At 38.1% G+C, this 15,942-nt stretch overlaps 1 protein-coding gene across 1 annotated transcript in view; it reads left to right on the top strand.

The window, feature by feature from the left end:
- Positions 1-268: 268 nt before the first annotated feature.
- Positions 269-15,942, top strand: part of SPATA16 (spermatogenesis associated 16) — a 205,790-nt gene continuing 190,116 nt past the window's right edge. The window contains exon 1 of the mRNA XM_047755284.1: positions 269-895. Coding sequence (XP_047611240.1) covers positions 284-895 — 612 coding nt within the window. The 5' untranslated portion in view covers positions 269-283. The remainder of the gene's footprint in view (positions 896-15,942) is intronic.

Raw genomic sequence — 15,942 nt, 5'->3', positions numbered from 1 at the left:
CAATGCTATTCAGCTAGAGATGATTTTTTAAATACATTGCCTAAATGTGTTTTCAACACATTCTTGGTGACTTTTAGGATTGAAACATATACTTCTCCAGTAAAACAGTCAGCAGATAATGTACATATAGTTTTACTTTAGGGTGATGAACACCTCTAATGAATTAAACTGCTTTCAATGAATTTGACTATAGTCAGTCTAAACTAAATCCACTGGCATTTCAAAATTATGTTTTAATTATTTTTCTTCTTCTCATCCTGACAGGAGTTTCAGGGGTAAATCAATGGACTCAAGAAGCAGTAAGAATTTGTCATCTACAGTAAATAGGGTCTATCCTGATCAACTTGTTCCAAAGATAAACACAATCAAGAAAATGTCCACCTTAGCAAACACACTCAGCATCCTAGAAATTCCACAAGAGATAAAGAAAAGCTGTGGAGATAAAAAGGTAGAAATCACAGTTGAAAGAATAAAAATGGCAAAGAGCATCAAGGAAAAACAAAGCAATGATTTTGAGAAAGTGGCCCTTAAACGGAAGACAGAAAGTGAAGAAAAGCCAGCTGGAAAGAAAGAGGCAAAGATGATAGAACTTGACAGCCCTTTGCTCACCATGCCTCTGCCTCACATCCCCTTAAAGAATATCATGGATGTGGAGGTGAAGCTGGTTTACATTGATGAAGAGGACGTGAGCTATGAGTTTGTAGAGTCCTTCAGGTCTACTGGGATTCGGCCAACATGCCGAGCTGCTGAAATAGTAGACCCTTTGCGTGTACCAAATTTCAGCTTTCTGCCTCAGATTGACAAATGGCTTCAGGTGGCCTTAAAGGATGCCAGCTCTTGCTACAGACAAAAGAAATACGCCGTGGCAGCAGGACAATTCAGAACAGCACTGGAGGTATGGGAGTAAGAAAACATAGATTGGGGACCGGAAGCTATGAAAGGGAAGGTTGTGATTATGCTGAGCAGCTCTGATCATACTGTAATGAATAGTGATCACAGGGTGAAAATATTGAATAATATCAGGACCATGCAGTTCCTAGTTTACATAAATAAGATGTGCCTGCAAATTAATATGCCTGTGTGCACTTGACATATAGAAATCTCCCCAAAAGCATCTTTCATGCTTTTTCTCTAACAAAATCCATGGTGTATGGTAAGACAGTAAAATGCAGTTGGTTTTGTAATTTAGTTGTACACCTACAAAAACCATAAAGTTTTAATACAGTGGTGGGGGGTAGAATATAGATTCTCTAGAAATAGGATGTTAATAACTATACAAATTGTCCCCTTTTGTGATGTAGCCTTTTTTTAAATTTTTTAATTTTTTAAATTTTTATTTATTTATTTGCTTTTTATGTTCATACCCACGGCATATGGAAGTTCCCAGGCTAGGGGTCGAATCAGAACTACAGCTGCCAGCCTATGCCACAGCTGCAGCAACACAGGATCTGAGCCATGTCTGCAACCTACACCACATCTCACAGCAACGCCAGATCCCCAATCCACTGAGTGAGGCCAGGGATCGAACCTGCATCCTCATGGATACTAGTTGGATTCATTTCCGCTGCACCACAACACTACAAAATTATGTTTTAATTATTTTTCTTCTACTCATCCTGACAGGAGTTTCAGGGGTAAATCAATGGACTCAAGAAACAGTAAGAGTTTATCAAATACAGTAAATTCCTTCACAACAGGAACTCCCTTGTTATGAAGTCTTTAAACATTACCATCTTTACTTTTTAGTACAGGCTGATAATTTTATACTGATTAAAAACAAAATAATACCACTTTACCTTACCGTCAAACTTCACTTTTCTTCCCATTCTACTGAGCTTTATGAATAATTATTTTTCTCTCTGCAAACAGGTAAGCTGGTCAGTATCTTGGCATAAAGAAATAGCCCATGGACTAAAACAAAATGTGAGAATCACCAAAAAAAAAAAGTGGGAAAAACTACATCATCTCATGACTCACTGAACTTATAAAAAGACTGAAGTAGCTAGAACTTCCATTGGTTTGGCAATAGTGGTGACTGCATATTTCATTAATGATAAGAAATATTTTCAATGTGTTTTATATATGCCTTTATAGAGATATAAGAAAATGATTTAAGACATGGTCCCTTCCCTCTAACAGTCTGATGAGGGAGACAGACCAGTAAAAAGTTATATATAAATGGCATAAGGAGCAGTTGATTCACCATGAACTATGGGGCATGGTCAGGAGTTGAATGTGAGATGTTTGTGATGGAGACTTAAAGAGTAAAGTATTATTTTCACTGTTACTCGCAGGTTAAAAATGACTATATCTACCATGAATTATGAATGGATGATACCAGGCAATGGTGCCCCTAAATATTTAAAAAGAAATGCTAGGCACAAAAAAAGGAGGCCCAAAAAGGCTGAAGTGATGAAGTAGCCCACAAATAGAGGCACCTGTAAATATTTCTGTTCTTATCAAGGGTCATTTACATGAAGAAGGGAAGAGTTACACACATAAACTTCTGAACTATGTAAGAAGTGCCCCCCAAAATTAAGTTATCCACAAACCACTGAGAACCCTCTGCTGTTCTTTGTGCTAAAGAACAGAAGTCCCTGACTGAGGATAGGAAGCTAAGTAAAGATTCCTGGAAGAACCCTGGGCACTTATACTAGGGCTATTTTCAGCTGGAATTTCTTTGGGGGGGGGGCAGGAGCAGAGCTCAAGATGTGATTTTATAGATAAAGAAAAACAATCATTTTGGCAATGGGAAAAAAAGACACAAAATAAGAACATAAACTTCAAATTAAGTCTAGGTAGAAGTAAAAGATACATGCATTAACTGGAAGGGAATATCTACATTTTCCATAAAACCCAGTGTTCAAAATTGTAAAATTTGAATCAGATTTTAATGACTCCAAGATGTGTAATTGTACTGCAAAATGCTTGTGTTCTGACTCTGCTGTGCACATTCTCTCCCTCTCTCTCTCTCATTCTTCCTCTCCCTCTCCCGCTCCCCCTACCCCTTCTCCCTCTTCTTCCTCCCTCAAGGGTTTTTAGAAAAGTGTTGGATGCTGACACTAATTACTGGTAATTAAAAAAGGTAATTATTTTGAGACCAAAACTTAGCTTAGACATCTGGCCTAGCTTTGTCTAATTATCTTGGGAGTTAACTTTTTAAATCTTACCTAGAATGTCTCTCAATAAACCAAAGTTACTGGGAATAGAAAAGATTGTTTAACCTCTTTAACTCTTTCCTCTCCTGACTTTAACTTCTCTTAAATTTTACTTGTTCAATACTGAGTGTTCTCAGGTATTATTTAACGCACACTCGCTTTTCCTTAGGTCCTAACATGACTTTAAGTAAGATAGGGTGGCTGATAGAGACCAAGACATTATGATAAGGACCACACCTGAAAGAAGGTGCATCAGTGATTATTTCAGTCTGTGAAGTCAGGTTTAGGTTTAGCTGCAAGTGACAGAAACCCAAAATACCTGTGTCTAAAGCAAGAGAGACGTTTGGGGTTGTTTTCATATAAATGTTAGGTGTTCAAGCACTGCTATGGTAGGATTTTCAGGGAGCCAGATTCTGTTTTTTTTCCTCCAGATATGTTGTGATGTCATGGTCTAAAATGCAGCTCCTGCTGGAGTCATCACAACCACCTTCTAACCAGTCAGAAGAGGCAAAAGGAAAGAGTCACACTGTATCCTTCCAAGCACACTTTCACAAAGTTGCACACACCTTTTGCATTTTTTTTTCATTGACCCAAAGTTGGTCATGTGGCTGCACAAAACTACAAGGGAGGCTGAAAAATATGGTCTTTATTCCCAATGGCCCTAACATTCAGGGATCCCACTAATGAGGAAGAAGGGGAGAATGGATATAGCTATTGAAGGAGAATTAGCAACTCTCCCAAGGAGTGCTGGTTACTTGGGAGGCATGGTGAGGCATACAAAATGCTTGTCAACTGAGTGGTACGGAGTCAGCTGCAGAAATATACAAAGGCTGGTTGTGGTTAAAGGTAACATCACAAAAATGAAACAAAGTAAAAACTAGAGAAAGTCACTGGAAATTTGTGAATATTTATTAGTAGGCACAATCATTTCCAAATCATCTCATCAACCCATTTGGAATGATCCGCTTACATATTAGTTTCCCTGTGCTCATGACCAAATATTAACTTCTTTTGTTTTTATAACGTGGTCACTAACTAGACAAGTACATTTATGCTATTTTATAATTAATATTATAAATGATAGGTAGTGATTCAGAAGGTAACAGTTTAGCTTCCAAAAGCAGTCAACTTTAATCTTTTAGGATTTCAGAACAGAGGAGGCATTTACTTAAATGTGCTTGATGAAATAATTTTGTTTTCTATGTTTTCTTTTTACTATATAAAGCTGTGTAGGTAAGATTTATCCTTAGCTCTGTGACCAACTCATCAATCTTTGCTAAAATCAGTCATCATTTGTTGTGGTGTTTGAAATCACAGCAGAAATCATACCAGATGGGCAAAAAGTATAAATTGAAGATAAAACATAATTTCATATTAAAGCAGTTTTATGCCTAGATGCTGTTACCTGTAATTTTTAAAGAACAACTATATAAACCCACCCTCTGTAAAAATAATTGGGATTCTATTAAAAAAATAAATATAAGACACTGGTCTTGTAGTTGTATTTGCTTATTAGGCAATACACACTATTTCCACTGCATTGCTTGGCTATCAATAAAAAGTAAGAAAAGATTAATGAACATTCTAGCTGTATTTTCATGGGGAAAAGAGTAATTATTAATAAAGACCCATAGGAAAAAGTAAAAGTCTGAGAATGTACTAATCGTATTTTTTCTTGTCAGTTTTAAGAAAAGCACTCAAATGGTCAAATATTCCAAGTTTGTGGCATGCAACCTAAACCATAACATCATTTCAACCTTATTCATAGGACCTTAGTAATTAAGAGGCTTTGACATTTTGAGTTAGAATCGATCTATACATACCCTTCATGATTCCCAGCTTCAAACAATCCCACTGAACCAGTCAAAAAAGACAGACTACAACTGAGGTGTCACCAAACAGAATTTTCAGTTCTTCTGATTTCATCATGTAGGAACCCCTCGAGGTGCTAATCCTTTTTTAATATCCCAGTGCTCCAGTCACTGATCTGTGAAGTTAGAGTAATAACTCACATTTATGGAGCTCTTTCTATGTGGCAGCTACTATATTTTACATTCTGGGTATATTTACATCCGATATTCCATTTTATTCCCACAATAAACATCTGAGATGGGACTAGTATTATTCTTTTGCTGCTAATGAGAAAACTAAGGGATAGTCAGGTTAAGCAACTTGTTCAAGGATCAACAGCTAGAAATGGCAGAACCACAAATGGAAGCAGGGTGAGCTTGTGAGCTCACCGTCTTAACTATGCCTTTGCTTCTCTAAGTGAGAGACTGTTGGAAATACAGAAATTGGGACTGTCCTGGACCTGCAGAATCAGCATTTTAACAGATCCCAAATGGTCCTGGTACATGTAGCAGTTGAGGAGCATTACATTCTATTAGATATTGACATTGAACAGATTTGTCCTCCATTTAAAACTTTGCCATGGTCCCCAATTTAAAATGCTCTATATCCTTCACTAATTCCATGAGAAAGAATTTCATGGTAAGCAATTTTTCTTCTATAGCAATAGTACAGAATTTGGAGATTTCGAGGACCCTAAAATTCTTTTTAAAAAGTTGGAAGAGGGGGAGTATAGTCCTTGTATTTGTACTGTGTAAGAATATTACAAAAATTACCATCTACTCTTCCATAAATACATGGAGGAGTTTAACACCAAAAAAAAAAAAAAATAGAAAATAGAAAGAGCATACTCTCAAGAAAGGGCATACTCTCAGAATGAAGGATATTTTTAAAATACATTATAATTCAACTTTATTAAAAGTTGACTAAATTGTCTTTTTTTAAAAAAATTGTCCCTTGGGTCAGTAAAGCATTGGTCTGAGAACCAGCTTTTGTGAATCACTGTTCTAGAACACGTCCCCTTTATGGTAAACATTAGGTATCCAGGATGATTGAACCCATACCAGGGCCTTCTTATGAGATTACTTCCAGTGTAATGGAATTTGGTATGAGGCAGGTCCATTTTGGAGCCCATCCAAGGGGGTTTATTTAATGAAGTAGCAAAGATATCTCATTATAGGGCAGCCTCACCTATAATTGTTCTGCTGAGAATAATTCTGTAGCAAATCCCTAGGGCATGAAAATGTGGACATTCCAGAAAGCTTAATTTAAATGGATTCTAACACAGTTCCTAGTACGACATAATCAGAAATTTCATAGTTCACCAAATTCGTTGAGAGCCTAAGCTATCTTTTTATATATCTGCGGGTTTGCATAGGGATTTAGTATGTGTTTCTTAACCTCCTGCTGGAGTCCAATCCCACTTACTTAGATTATCATCACCATAGCCCTCAAAGACAGTTATTATCATCCCCATTTCACAGATTTAAAAGGAAAAAAAAAACTGATGCTCTAAAAAATTAACAAAAAAACCTTACTTAAAGCTCCTTGCTTCTCATAAAGTATATAAAAGTTGAATAGGAATATTGCTACAAATGCAGATTCTGATGCTTGGGTCTGTGGTGGAACACTGAATTTGGGATCAGATTATCTGTGTTTGAAGCTGCTTCTGGTACCTAATTGCTGCTTGGCTTTGAGCAACTTTCTGAACCTCTTAGAACACTGCTAAGCAGGAATGGTAGGGACTAATGCCCAACCACAAGGTGCTTTCATGTAAGATTGCTTTTTGGAAAACATGACGAACTCTAAATCCATGTTCAAGCTGTCACTGTACTTCTCAAGTTCCTCATTTCCCTCTACAGTATGTATTTAACCTAAAACTTTAGCACCCTGAAGGGTTTTAGTGGTTTATCATCGTTTTAATCCATATCCCTTTTCCTTTCATTAACATTAAAATTTATAATATTCTTTTAATGATATGTGAAATTCAGTCCAAGCAAGGGACCAAAATAACTCATTGCTTTTTACTCTATTTCCCTTTTCAGAAGTGGTCAGAATTAAACATTTCAGTTTTTATTTCCAGTTTTTATTTCCATGTTTATTCCATCTAGGGAATACCATAATTAAGTATTTAATAATAAAAAAATTATGCCAGCAAATTTACATAGCAGGAAAACAAAATGAATGCCTCTTAATCTCAAAAGTAAAATAAAATTAGATATATCCTTATAATTAAGCACTAATTAAATAAAGCTAATCTCTAGAAGAACAGGATTTGCCGTTGTAAGAAAAAAATGTTAATACCACTAAGGTTTACTGCTTGTTTCAGCCTGACTTAGTGCCATATGCAGTAGATAAAAATATAAATAAATAAAACTTAGTCCTTGCCCTTAAGGAGTCTTCCCATCGTGACAGAGGTTGGGAGGAAGAGGTTAGTAGGAGAATTTTCAATAAATAAGACTATAGGATAATTTGTATGACATTTACAAATGAAAGAAGAATCACATTTCATATAAAAATATTATACACCTTGTAGATTCTTAACATAATTACAAGCACCTAGGGGAGCTATTATATGTATGCCTATACACACCCTCAAGAGAGTCTGATACAACTATCTGTAGATCAGACAATGACAGTGTTTGGGGCATTTTTTTTTTGGTGTTTTTTTTTTTTGGTGTTTTTGCCTTTTCAAGGGCCACACCTGTGCCATATGGAGGGTACCAGGCCAGGGGTCCAATTTGAGCTGTAGCCGCCAACTTATGCCAGAGCCACAGCAACGCGGGGATCTGAGCCACATCTGTGACCTACACCACAGCTCATGGCAACGCCTGATCCTTAACCTACTGAGTGAGGTCCGGGATGGAACCCGCAACCACATGGTTCTTAGTTGGATTCTTTAACCACTGAGCCATGATGGGAACTCCGGCATTGGTATTTTTAAGTTCCCGGGTCATTTCATTGAGCATCTAAACACAGCTGACTACTAGAAGATCCTTCTTTAAAAATCACCTACAGTAAATATTAATCTATGTGTGCTTTTTTAAAGGGAATTAAGTAATAGCTAAACATTCTAAAGCTATTGCAAAGCATCAAGAAAAATGTAAATGTCACTGTCATGAAAATGTACCCTTTGGAAATTCCATTTAAAATGATCTTCTCATATTCACTTAAAAAGCAAATTAACTTGGAGTTTCTGTTGTGGTTCAGTGGGTTAAGAACCTGACTAATATCCATGAGGATATGGGTTCAATCCCTGGCCTTGCTCAGTGGGTTAAGGATCTAGCTTGCCTCTAGGTTGCCGATGTGGCTCAGATCCAGCATTGCTGTGGCTGTGGCTGTGACTTAGGCTAGCAGCTGTAGCTCTGATTTGACCCCTCGCCTGGGGACTTCCATATGCCAGAGGTGCGGCCCTAAATTTAAAAAAAAAAAAAAAAAAAAAAAGCAAATCAACTTGATGACTACTTTCCTATTAACACTAAGAAATGCTATCAGTCAGTGGTTGGTTAGTACATGTCTCTGAATTCATTCCATTAGTGATGACCTCACACAAAAAATGAATTTTTAATCCATAGGAAGCTAAGCAAGACCTTTTTAGTGAGCAGGATCATTTCCATAGTTTATGGCTGGTAGTAATATGTTTGGTTCAAATGACAGTAAACACTAGTATATTTTTAAAATGTTAATTCTGTTTACATTGTTGTGAATGAAAACTCAACCAATTCCTTCACTGAAATCTTATACAACCTGAACTGTAATTCAATATGATGGTTCCATGCTGAGGTTCACACACAAGTTTAAAAAAGAAAAAAAAAAGATTATTCTTATCCAAAATTGGATGATTCTTCCCAACATTTCCCCCATTATCCAACCTTCTAAATTTCCTACATGGCTTCCAAAGCCAGATAAAGTTGAAAACAGCAATTCTCTCTCTCTTTCCTCCATCCCCTTCCAGCCTTCACATACAACACAGTGTGATGTTCAGACTCTGCAGGTACTGAGTAGATGAGATCCACTTGAATTTGTTGACAGAAATTTAGTACAGAGTGAGGTTGTAGTTACTCTTTTGATTCAGATTGTCTATAAGAAAGGAGACAACTCTTATTTCAGCACCTAGCTATTTGTTTAACTCTTCAGTTGCCTAATTTAACATTCAGAAAAATAGTGAAGACTTTTTTACCACCTGGGAGATGATTCTTTTTCTATCAGAAAGTAGGATGTAGAAAGGCAAAGTAGAACAAGGAAACACATTTTCATTGCACTGTCTTGGTATGGTTTCCTTATTTTGAATGAACTGTTATGAGTACCTAGAACACTGGATTCAGACATACTTGAATACTACTACCCTCTTCAGAAATCAATCATTTCTGGAGTAGCTGGTTTTGTCTATGATGATGATGATTCAAATTATGCTATGAATCTATGAAAAATTAATCATTGATTTTGTGGAATAAATTATACGAAGAAATCAACCACAAATTAGTGTGGCAGCTTTCTCACAATGTTCTACCAACTTTTGAGTGATGTGGGTATAAGATCACATTATATGACAGGGATTTAGTTCTCAAGGAACTAGCAGATTAGGAATGTATCAAATGTTCAGTGATGTACAGTGGCCACAAAGAACTAAGAGTTAAGATGGGAACATTTGGTGGAATTTGTGATTTTTTTTTTATGAGCATGAACTTTGTGGCAGGCACTTTATCTGTACAAACACCTCTAATTCTCTGAGTAACCCAGTAAGTTGGGAACTATTGTTATTCTCTATTAAAGAGAACAAGATAAAAATGCAGAAAGTACTCCTGGAAATATTGAGAGGATTTGGGGTGGATTTAAAGGTTTGAATGAACCTCAAAAATAAATAACTGAATGGAAAAGTAGGGTGAGTAGAGGGGATGGAAAGTGAGTATGATCTTTGATAGGAATATTACTAGCAGGATGGAGAACTTGAAACTGAATAAGGACACAAAGAGATGGACAGGCCAGAGGAGAGCATTATGAAATAAGGGTGGAGAGATAGAGCCTGATTCTGCATAGTCTTGAAAACCAGAAAGAGGAAATTGGAATTGTTATTGGAAGCAATAAAATGAGTTCTTAGATAAAGAAGTAAAATCATGTTAAAAAAAAAAAGAATGAGAATCCATGAAAGAAATATTGAGTAGTTACTACTTTATCAACACTATGCTAGTTACTACAGCAGTGACAAGGAAGTATAAGATTTCATCCCAATATCACAGCTCTTTGCCTTTTCTTCAGTTATATCTGTAACATAACTGTACTCTTCTTAGAGCAGAGATTTTATTTGCCATGACCCAAGTGTCAATTTTAGAGGAAAATAGCCAGAGGGGTTGATGGTACGGAGGAACTAGAAAGAGAAAAATCCAGGGTAAAAGAGAAAAGTGTAGAGCGTTGCTATGGTAGCAAATGCAGGGCAGAGAAGGGAGAAATAAAGCTAGAAGATCTAGTGGATGGCCAGGGGCCCATCCATACCTTGTCAAGATCTTGGACATTGTTCAGTAGGTAACAGGAGGCCTCCCAAAAGAATTAATATGGGGAATGGTGGTATCAATTACATATTTATTTATTTTTGCTATAGCATACTAGTGTATGTAGAGAGCAAAAACCATGCTCAATCTCTGTGTTATATATTATTATTGGGTTATGAAATCAATTTAATGGATTGTGACCAGCATTATGCTTAATTTAAATCAATAGAATAGAATAGAATAGAATAGAAATACAATACAAAATATCAGAGTTCATGAAATATTGGAAAGTAAGTTTTACTCTGTGAAAATTTTATGTTATACACCCAGGTATATCTATCTCTATCCATAAATAGAAATGTACCTAGGAAGAAGATAGAGGAATAAATTGCTTGTGCTTTCTATCTAGTGCTCTCTTCTCTCTCTCTCTCTCTCTCTGTGTGTGTGTGTGTGCGCGCGCACGTGCATGCATGCGCACATGCGTGCACAGGCCCTGGCTGTGATATAAAATATTTTCATCATGAATCTTGGAAAAAGTACTTGAAATACTGGTTTAGATGCAGATTTGAGAGGGAAAAAAATCAGAGTCCGTTAGGAGGTTATACTTATGATAATCTAAATGAGAAAAGTAAAGGGCAGAACCAGATGAGCAATAATAAGTATAAAGAGGAGAAATCAAAATAAGGAAGGAAGGAGGGAAGCAGGGAAATGTTCACACCTTAGTGGCAGGTGCTACAGTAGCATTTTCTAAGGGTCAAAGTGCCACCAACTCAGGAACATAAGCACATTTAGAAGTAAGGACGTTGAAAGCAATTTTGGATGTGTTCTGTGCGCAGGCTAGTGGCAAGTCACATGATATAATCTCTATGATCTCTGTTAAAAGAATAAACCATCATCTGAAACTAACGCCTGATTTCATTGCTTGTAATCAAGGGTGGGCTTATAAGACACAGCCTTTCTCAACAAAGCTACCTGCCAGAAGCAATGGTGAGACTGAAAAGATAAAAAGTGGTCAGAGTGTCCAAATCATTTACTTGGAATGGAAGATGAGAAATTCAACAGTATTTCAAAGGAAATGTAGAGGGATAGGCTGTTTTATTTACTTTTAAGGCTATGGACACCGGACATGATTATATTGAAAGAGCCCATAGAGTGATTACAAGTAATGAAAAGATGATTGAAGGTATGAGATCCCCCATGGAGGTGTAAAAGGATGGGGGTCTGGAAACAGATGGAAAATTTAGATAAGAACACACAGAGATCCATTCCACTGAGGCAGGAAGGAAGAGTTTTTATTAATGGAGGGTAAATTGAGAGAACTTTTAGATCTTTTAATTGAGCAGTTGAGGAATTTGAGAAAGATTAGAGAGACAGCAGAGACAAATGATACAAAGGCTAAAGAGGATTAAAGCAGAGGATGCAGGGGCTCTCTAAGAGGAACCATGAATCTATAGTGACAACAGTATCCAAATTTAGGTGATTTTCTACCATGTGTCTTTGAGCATCCAAAAGTTTTCATAGGAGTTCCCGTCGTGGCGCAGTGGTTAACGAATCCGACTAGGAACCATGAGGTTGCGGGTTCGGTCCCTGCCCTTGCTCAGTGGGTTAACGATCCGGCGTTGCCGTGAGCTGTGGTGTAGGTTGCAGACGCGGCTCAGATCCTGCGTTGCTGTGGCTCTGGCGTAGGCCAGTGGCTACAGCTCCGATTCGACCCCTAGCCTTGGAACCTCCATATGCTGCGGGAGTGGCCCAAAGAAATAGAAAAAAAAAAAAAAAAAGCCAAAAGTTTTCATAGACCCAAACTTGAGGTTTTGATGAAATGGATGAAAGGACAGAACTATTGGGATTAATGATAAGAGAATGGTTATAATGGTGGACTGTGGGTCTGGGCTGGGCCCTTATGTAAGGAAAGGACAAACCAGAGGGTGTGCAGTAGTCCAGGGACAGACAGTTAAAGGCATTTGAGGGTAGGAGTGTGAAAGATCTGAAATGCTAGGAAACTTGGTCAAGGAATAGTACCAGAATATAAGATTTGAGAGGTTAAGTTCTATGAGATTGGATTGCTAAATTAGGAGAGTTTAGGAGTTGAAAAAAATATAGAAAGGTGAGAGGCCAGGATATTAGATGAGTCATCTACAACTGGACACCTGAAGTCACTCAGAATGATGTTGGACTAAGAACAAAGAGGAACCATAATGCAGGTGTCAACTCTTAGTAAATGTGGATGAATAATCAGGAACCTGGTAGATAACAGAGAGGATAGAATAGGTAGATGGCATGTGGTGTTCTGTGATACTGTGCAAAGGGACAGGAAGCACAAAAACCTCCCTATGCAAAGGCTACAGGGGATGGGGATGTGAGCTCCTTGGAGGGTCCAACTTAAACTGAAGAACATGTCAAGAATATTCAATCTCTTGGTTAAGAGTATGGGGTGATCTGTTTACAGTGGGAGGGACAATGAACCTGAGAGTAGGCTGCAGTAGAAGGAAGGACAGATTTTAGAGAGAAGGCACAGAGCACAATTGGAATGAGTTTAGGAATGTCTCATTCTAAGAGGGGTTGGAACATGCTTGGGGCATTAAGTATGAATTATTCTCCCCCCTATTCTGAAGGGTCAGTGGTCTACCCCAGGTGAAGGTATGTATGTAATCCACTTGTGTTCAGTCATAAACCTCAGTAAGCCTTAGTCTGAAGGAAAAGAGGAGGAAAGAGGGTTTTCATATCCAGCAAAGTGTAATGATAGTCTTCTTTCTCTTACTTGTACCTCTCTCCTGTGTCCTTTTCTCCCCCTATGTATGTACAGCATTAATCAAAAAACAGTAAGGGTTATGAGAATTATGTAAACCACTCCAATGATAAATTGCTTCTATAATACACCTTTAAAGTTAGCAAGGTTGTTATTATACTTTAGCATGTTCATTTATATTTACTGGATTTTTCTCTTTGTTTTGATATTTGGAATATCAATGTGAATAATCGTTTATTTTTTTTGTCTTTTCTAGAATCGCACCTACAGCATATGGAAGTTCCCAGGCTAGGGGTCAAATCAGAACTGTAGCCACCGACATATGACACAGCCGTGCCAGATCCGAGCCATGTCTGCAACCTACACCACAGCTCACAGCAACACCAGATCCTTAACCCACTGAGTGAGGCCAGGAATCAAACCCACAACTTCATGGTTCCTAGTTGAATTCATTAACCACTGAGCTATGACAGGAACTCCAATACTTTTTTATGAGTGCTTTAGGGAACATATCAATACATATAGTCATGAGCACATCTTTTTAATAAAAGAATAATTCTAACTTAAGTGATTAAAAAATTAATTTAAAATATTGATAGATAAGAAACTTTTGATGGCTTTATTAACACACTGTATGTGTGCCTGCGTGTGTACACTCTGTTTTGGGATGTTTCCTAGAACACTAGCTTTGATAGAGTGTAATAAATATTTGCTGACATTTAAAGTTTTAAACACCACAAATAAATATTTTTAAATACAAAGCAAAATGGTGAAAAATGAAAACTAATGAAACAGTATTCACACTTTCTGATGCCTTCACAAAGTGTGAATGTTGAAAGCTGGTAACTTCACACCAGTTGGTTCTTTTGCTTTTATTTTAATTATTTTTTTTAACTTTAAAACTTCACTCAGCAAAGGACCAAAAAAAGATACCTGAATTAGTAGTTCAAAGTAGCTGACTGAATCTCATATTAGAAATGAAGAAGATATCCTACAGCTTGTATGGGTTATGGGAGCAGGAATCAAGTATCCACGTAAACAAAAGAAGCAAAATATTATACTAACACCAGAGACACTTAGAGAACAGGAAGCCATCGCTGGCACCAGAGGCCTGTGTGCAGCATTTCTAGCTCCCACAGAGAGCTGTCCTCACAACTACTTTAAAAGTGAGTTACTGTATATTTCTCTCCAGTATAGCAGCATGAACACTGAGGTTGCATTCCCAAGCAGGTCTCTACTGCTAAATGATGTATTTAGGCAGAGTTCTCAGAGGAGGAGAGAACACAATCTTACACGTGGGGATGTCCATTTATGGCATCACACAGTGGCTGCCTCTGCCACTAGTTAATCTAGGCTGTCAAAGCAGGAATATGAAAAGGAACACCAAAAGACTGAGCTGAAGCTGGAGAGAAGTAAAGCTGTGACAGGTTTTTGACTTTCGCTTAAGTTCGTCCTGATGACAGCAGCATGCAGAGTAGAATCTTCAGGTCAATTGCCAACTCACCCACACACAGCATAATGATCACAAGTGGGTGATTTGTCACTCACTGCATTTGTATTACACAGTTTAAGTCTCTCACTTATTTTTTTGAATGAATAATATGTTCACATGGTGCAAAATTCAAGAGATATAAAACAGCAGGCAGTGAAAAGTACCCTTTCTGATCCTATCCTCCCACTACCCAATTTCCCTCCAAATGGGCAAATATTGTTTATCTTTAAAGTTAATAAATATAGTCCTGGAGTTCAAAATATCTCCTAAAAACAACAAAATTACAACTGAATGCTGAGCAGTCTTCAACCAAATGGACCGGAAACTTTCAAAAAGATATCCTACTACATAAGACAAAGAGGTGGCCACATCAAGAGGTAGGAGGGGCGATTATGCAACATAAGCAACCCCATACCTCCCAGGTGGGAAGCCCCACAGTCTGGAAAATAGCTTTATCACAGAGACTCACCAACAGGAGTGAGAGTTCTGAGCCCCACATCAAGTCCCCATGCCTTGGGATCTGGCATTGGGAGAAAGAGCCACCAGAGCAGGAGTTCGCAGTGTGGTGCAGTGGATAATGAATCAGACTAGGAACCATGAGGTTGCGGGTTCGGTCCCTGCCCTTGCTCAGTGGATTAATGATCCGGCGTTGCTGTGAGCTGTGGTGTAGGTTGCAGACGCGGCTCAGATCCTGCGTTGCTGTGGCTCTGGCATAGGCCAGTGGCTACAGCTCCGATTCGACCCCTAGCCTGGGAACCTCCATATGCCACGGGAGCAGCCCAAAGAAATAGCAAAAAGACAAAAAAAAAAAAAAAAAAAAAAGAGCCACCAGAGCAACAGGCGTTGAAGGCCAGTGGGGCTTGTGTGCAGGAGCTTCATGGGACTGGAGGAAACAGAGACCCCATTCTTAAAAAGGCACACACAGACTTTCATGAGCACTGGGTCCCAGGGCAAAGCAAAGTCTCCATAGGAATCTGGGTCAGACCTGACTGCAGTTCTTGGAAGACATCCTAGGAAAACAGGGGTGAACCTGGCTTGTTGTGGGGGAAGGACACTGGAAGCAAAGCTCTTGGGCATATTCATCAGCATGCCTATCTCTGAAAGTGGCCATTTGGGAAAAATCTGACCCTACCCATCAGTGCTGAGAAGCCCCAGGACAAAGAACAATTAAGGTGGGATCACAGCCCTGCCCATGAGTAAACAGGCTGCTGA

This window comes from Phacochoerus africanus, chromosome 1 (assembly GCF_016906955.1).
Source record: "Phacochoerus africanus isolate WHEZ1 chromosome 1, ROS_Pafr_v1, whole genome shotgun sequence".
NCBI lineage: Eukaryota > Metazoa > Chordata > Mammalia > Artiodactyla > Suidae > Phacochoerus > Phacochoerus africanus.
Note: the sequence above shows the minus strand (reverse complement) of the source record. Positions and strands in the feature narration are given on the sequence as shown.